This window comes from Bidens hawaiensis, unplaced genomic scaffold (genome assembly GCF_021521415.1).
Source record: "Bidens hawaiensis isolate Kalapana, Puna unplaced genomic scaffold, B.hawaiensis_p1.1 tig00011661_1, whole genome shotgun sequence".
In the NCBI taxonomy this organism is placed as follows: domain Eukaryota; kingdom Viridiplantae; phylum Streptophyta; class Magnoliopsida; order Asterales; family Asteraceae; genus Bidens; species Bidens hawaiensis.
This window is the reverse complement of record NW_027491918.1, coordinates 483,924-490,232: the sequence shown is the minus strand read 5'-3', so window position 1 is coordinate 490,232 and position 6,309 is coordinate 483,924. Positions and strand designations below refer to the sequence as shown.

The 6,309-nt window shown below is 32.5% G+C and overlaps 1 protein-coding gene across 1 annotated transcript; it reads right to left on the bottom strand.

Moving 5' to 3' along the window:
- Positions 1-1,516: 1,516 nt before the first annotated feature.
- Positions 1,517-5,641, bottom strand: LOC143538631 (putative CDP-diacylglycerol--inositol 3-phosphatidyltransferase 2). The gene is made up of 11 exons (XM_077032145.1): positions 5,429-5,641; positions 4,645-4,766; positions 4,045-4,129; positions 3,905-3,954; positions 3,723-3,762; positions 3,558-3,602; positions 3,409-3,474; positions 3,024-3,138; positions 2,079-2,132; positions 1,877-1,975; positions 1,517-1,745 (listed from the first exon to the last, which is right to left on the bottom strand). The coding sequence occupies exons 2-11, from the start codon at positions 4,703-4,705 to the stop codon at positions 1,686-1,688; spliced, it is 675 nt and encodes a 224-aa protein (XP_076888260.1). The 5' UTR covers positions 4,706-4,766; positions 5,429-5,641; the 3' UTR covers positions 1,517-1,685.
- Positions 5,642-6,309: the final 668 nt, after the last annotated feature.

Genomic DNA, 6,309 nt, shown 5'->3' with positions numbered 1-6,309 from the left:
ATGTTTTTGTTATAGATTTTGAATAGTTTTGTGGGCATTTTATAGGGTGAAACTTTAAGTGACAACCACATAATAATAATAATCTTGCATTATTCTTTTGGCAACAAACTTATCTTAGTTGATAATAAAATGAGACTTTTATTATTCCATCGTTTAATAGTCTTAAGCTTTCGGTGGAGATGAGATTCGTTTTTTAGTTAATAGTATGTGTACATATCTTTGATTTGTTTATATAGTATTTAGGTGATCATATGCTTTGTTTGTTATTTCATTTATCTATATATTATTCACCTTGCCTAATACGTATTGGCCATGATATCATCTTCCAATCAACTTTGATTGGTTAAGAGGCAATGCCCTTGGCTGGGGCTCAGCAACTGAAAGTGAAATACGTACGATTCAGAAAATAATCCAAGTTATACGGAATCTACAAAACCTACATACTTTGACTTTCAACCTTTCTTACGATACAAAACAGACGAGACGGACACATCCATCTATGAGGTGGTGCGTCAGCAAACAAGGTGTGGATAATTCATTTAGCAATAGATCGCTAACGGAATTAACATGTACAGATTTTCGGTGTTAGTTGCAGCTTCACTTATGGGTTTTACAGAGAATAAAAAAAATGTTTGGTAAACTAGAAAATGATTTCTAATTGGAATAAACATTAAATACAAAATACGCTTATATAAGATAATATAAAACTTTAAAATAATGCAGGCGCAACACTCTTCCCATGGCCACTCGACACCCCGTTAGGCCCGAATTTTTTTTTAAAAAAAATTATATGTATTTTTATTAAAAACAATATGCATATTTAATGTTTAAACTCAATTATATAACTGATAACAACTACATTGGTCTAGTGGCAATGGAACGTTTTGGCTTGCAAATCTACTGCAAACCATTTGTGTAGTAGTCTTGAAAAACGGAAAGGCATAAAACCTTTATGGCAATTCAAACTTTAGGACAAATATGCGGAAAACTACGCATCGTTCATATGAGAATCTTAGAAAATTTTACATCCATATTGCGAAGACAAGCAACTTAGGTAACATATCAAGCAGTTTGATCCGTCACTATCTTTGGCCATAACCAAATGGATACGTTGCGTTGATACTATTTTTGTTAATATTCTTTCCCCAAAGTCGTATCAAATGTCTCACTGTGTGGTCCATACTACACGATTAGATTTCATGGTCGATGCAAAGTCATGTCGTATACTTGTTTCTGTTTGTGGACAATTGCCTATTTCAGCATTTCAGGTTTTGCCCACAGAAAAGTTATGTTACTGTTAAAAATCAGACAAAGATGACTTTATGAGTTGCTTAAGGAATTAGATGCAATTTCAATATCATTCATTTTAGGAGGTAGCATCTCTTAAAAGTCATATGACCAAACTACATACAGCCCATTGTATGTCACTTTTCGAGATTCTAGACGCCATTGAAGAGCAAACGCTCTTTCAAGATTCCAACATTGTGGTTTAGTGATCACAGATTCAAGACGTTTTCTTCCATAGAAATTCAGATCAACCATCAAAATAACAAAAGTTATGCGGTACAGAATACACAATGCATTTGAAGACAGAACTTTTCGGCTATTAGCATCTGTAAATAAAACAAGTGTGCCATTTTGATGCATGACAACTTCACAGCTAGCTTCTAAGATGGAATCAATAATTAGGCGTTGCGTTTCTTGTTGAGGTCGTAAAGCACACATAAGTCGGCTGCTGTCTTCATCTGAAACCATTCATAAATTTGACAAATATCAGAAAGCTATTTAAAAAAGCAAGAAAAAGTATATAGCACAAATTCTGCATCATAGATGAAGATATTGAGTGGTATAATAGTAAATAAAATAATCATGATACCTGAATAACATTGACTAATTGCTTGGTTGCCCATCCAAAGAGAAGTAAAGCAAGTAATGCAGAATATATTATGCTTTGTTTTGCCGCACCCAACAAAACCTAAGTTTTCACACAAGAAAATTACATTGATGACTCCAATATATTAAACAAGTGTACGTACATCAATGAATAAATTATATATAAAAAAAATGTTTGTGCTTACATCAGTCATCTTTTCTGACTCCTTTGCTAGAAGAAACAAAGTTATGTAAAGAACCTGAAAAAACGGAAATTCGACGTAAGGGTGGGGACCCCTATGAGGAAACTCTAAATGGTAAGAAGATCATAAATATATATTCATGAGAAAACCACAAAGTTACGAGACAACTACTGCTGACCAATCAACTTTTTTTTAATTAATTTTTTCAAGGTTCAAAATGTAAAAAAGATTAAAAAGACTATATGTAGCTCACGAAGTCACATATATGCATCTCATAAAAGGTACACATAGCGTATAAATTACATATATGTAGCTTCGTGATCTACATACTTCTTTTTCCTTATCTTTTTCATATTTCCAACCTTATAAAAATTGAAAAAAAATTGATTGATTAGTAGTAGCGTTCTCGGTTTTCTCGCTCCTTCTAGTTTTCTCATGATCCCTTCCCTATATATGTATATATATCTACGTATGTATATTAAGATGAGGGATCTTTGCAGAACACTATATAATGCAAGAATGCTCCCATTCATTTTTTTAATCATAAATAACTAAAAAATTAAAGAAAATGGTAGAGTTTAACATTTATTGTTTCTCGCTCATCTCTCCTAAAATTCAAAAAGAATATGAACAAATTAGTTGTATTGTTTGTTTATGTATATATATCCTACATATGCATAATGGGTCATGTGTAAGTAAACATTGCAAAAATAAAATTATAAGAACAAATTTGTTGGATGGTTTTTTGTGTGCATAACATATCCACGTGTATGTAAAAAGTACAATTTGTTATAAAATCAAACCATTGATAAAAAAAATGTTTAGATTTATTCTGTGTGTTCTCACAAAAATTGGCATTCTAAGATTATCCTCTCTCTCTATAAATCTATATCCATATCTATATATATGTAGAGAGAGAGAGAGAGAGAGAGAGAGTTAGCCATTTACCTCGCAAGCTACGCAACAGTATCCCATAAACATTCTGTTTCCATAATATAGCCTAAATAACCAACTGGTGCTGTCTTTCACGTCTTTATGATTAGATTTGCCGGCCAAGAAAGTACTGCATTAGAACAGTGGTCCAGAAAGTCGGAGATATAGTATTCCATACAACTATAGAATGCAATAAATCGACTCATGCACTTATGAGTTGGTCGACTCAAGTTATATTTTATCTAACACAAATCTAACATGTAAAATCAACAAACTTAGCTTAAAAACAGATCAAATAGTTCAAACGGTGTCCAAAGAGTTCTTTTAAAGCCTAAAACAACTTAAATCGTTTATTGCAATAACTTTGTATCATAATTCACAAAAAACAGTGTGTGCATACCTGTACATTTGCAACCAGTGGCTTGCAATATCCAAAGCAAGCAATGACAGGAAAACAAAGCTAGGCCTGTAAAGTTGATGAATATATTCAGATACAAATATGGAAGTGAAAACATAAAATAGTAAAATAGGAGTTAAGAAATTAAAAACCTGTAGACTTGAGAGAGAATGACAAGAAGACAGGCAGTACTTATCCTGAGATACGTGAAATTCCAGTTATAATATGAAATAAAAATAAAAAACATTGAGAAAAATTACAAGCATATACAGGATATGAAATATATAATAAAATAGTCAAGAACTTATTATAATCACCTATCTGTGACCATGTCCAGAACAGCCCCAAAGGTTGAAACTACAAAGAAAATTTAAAAAAATAAATAAATAAGTTACAAAAATAGCACATAAAAATCCAAGAAACATTGAAAATGGTTATAAATAAGCAGAAAAATGCATGTAAAGACATCTTGATAATTCAATTACTGATTACTCCTTACCTTGATAAAATTTGCGAGCAAACCAACCATCCAAGGCGTCACAAACAAAGCTGAAATGGCAAGATCAAACATTTTATCCTTGATTTGAATCTTCAAAATAAATGTTGGCTTTAATAGCTCTTTTCATATATGCATCTTACCTAATGAAATAGAGGATGGAAAAAAGCTCCTTATTGGTAAAGCATATTGCAAAGGCATAACAGTTAAGCAGCACTCTTATATACCCTGTACATATGTGCAAGCAGTCAAACTCATAAAGATCTAACACATTTTGCATATTAACTGTGGAATCAATTAACATAATAACAGAAAGAGATGCAAGAAGGAAAGAGTAAAGAAGTGAAGAGAACAACGTTTGTTATTAATAACTTGATAAGAAATAACAAGTGAATATACCAATTTTAACTGAACTCAACAATATCTGCAATAAATGGGATAAAGAAAACGACAAAAGGAATAAAAAGAACATAGAGTAAAAGATTGCACGTTCTTAAAATAAATTGTGATTTACTATTAGCATTGACTGTAGGCGTATTTAGAGGTAACAAAGCATAGACAAAGAAAAGGTTAAGACGACTATAGTTTCAAAACACGAACCAAAATTTAAAAAAAAAAAAAAAAAGCAGGACGGTTATGACATGATGCTACAAGTTAAGTAATTGTTTGATTTGTTGATCAAACATCAAAGTATTTAAAGTTTTATACATGTCATATAATTCACTGTCTATATAGTAACTCACCAATGATGTTGGGGATGTAAAGATACACGCTTATTGTTCGAGGTCTTGATTTGGGTGTCATCTCTAATTCTCAGCCACAAATCAAGGTTGCTGAAATCCGTCAAAGCTTACAGCAATCTAACCTGCATAAATAACACTATTTTCAGATATCCGATATTCTTTAGAAATGACAGACGTAGAACATTTCAAGTGCACACATGAACGCACACGAGTTTAGTTTCATAACCAACTCAAGTAAAACATGTTATAGAGTTCTTCCGTATACAGAATATCTTTTAGATGAAACCACACAAAGTAATGCTTGTTGCAGCAATATATTCATATAAATAATGTTTTAACATTTTTTACTTAACCGACATATATTAGGAAACATGCTACTGTGTTTTTCATCAATCCCGTAAATATTGGTATCCTGAATGAACATATATATAGAAAAAGCCTCGACCCGTTTTCCCTTCAAATGAAGTTATCACGTGAAAAATCCGACACTCAACAAATCATGAGATCGGTGGTAGGTCATACGACCAATAAAATGCAAGATCATCATAAACAAAGCCTAAAACACATGAGCTAACTTATATAATACATCAACACAACAATTTTTAACCTTTATTAATATCTTGATCTGATCCAACTTAAAACATTACCATTTAAATCAATCTAAAAAGGTAAAATTACTAAAAAGCCCTAGCCTTTGAACCCATAATAACCTAAACTTCACTAATAACTTAACTCACAACAATCAGATTTAACAAGACATTAAATTAATAATGAAAACACATACCTGAGATTGGATTAAGATCAAATTTGACGAAAATGTGGATTATTATTATTATTAATATGCAGCTTGTTAAAAGTCCCCAATTGCCTTAAACCCTAGAAACTAAGGTCAAAATGACGGAGGTGACGGCGGCGGCGGCGACGACGGCGTGAGGTGGTGGTGAGCGACGGTGTACGGATGACGCCGGCGATGGCATCAGAGCACCTGCAGAGACAGGTGTGTTTGTGTGTGTGACAACGTAAATAAAGGTTGAAGAAAACAGAGGGGTTTCAGATTTATAATATTCCTACTTTTAATAAAAAATAATGAGAATAATGTTTTCTTTTCTCTCTCTCTTTTTTTTAAATAACTGGAACGAAGGGTAGAGCGTGGGGTATCTGAGGACATATGTTCGATCCAACTCCGGGGGTTTACCACAGTTGTGTGGGTATTCTAGGAAACTAAGCTATGCGATAGCGGTCAGTGATGTACGAGTTTCCCTATAAGAGGCATGCCGGTGTATACCTCTTCGTCGTGGCGGTACGACTTCCGTGTTGAACTTTGTTGTTATGAAATTATTTATTACTATTATGATTTCTAATTCCATAATTCAATACGCAATATAAAGAAGGCCTTGTTTCTTTGGGTGAAGCAAAAGAGCAAGAATACAAAACTAGAATGGGAGAAATGATGTTGATTCAACTTCATTAACTTTCCATTATAAATGGCGGTTCGATTTGTTGTATTTTATTTTGCTTTTGTTCTTTGTTTTGACTACTTGTCTTTTGTAAGTGGTATTTCTTTTTATTTTAATAAAATTGGCTCTTAGAAAAAACTTGACACAAATGATTGAACTAAGTATGAGACATGAATATTTATGAATATCAAGATTCAGTGATTCACAT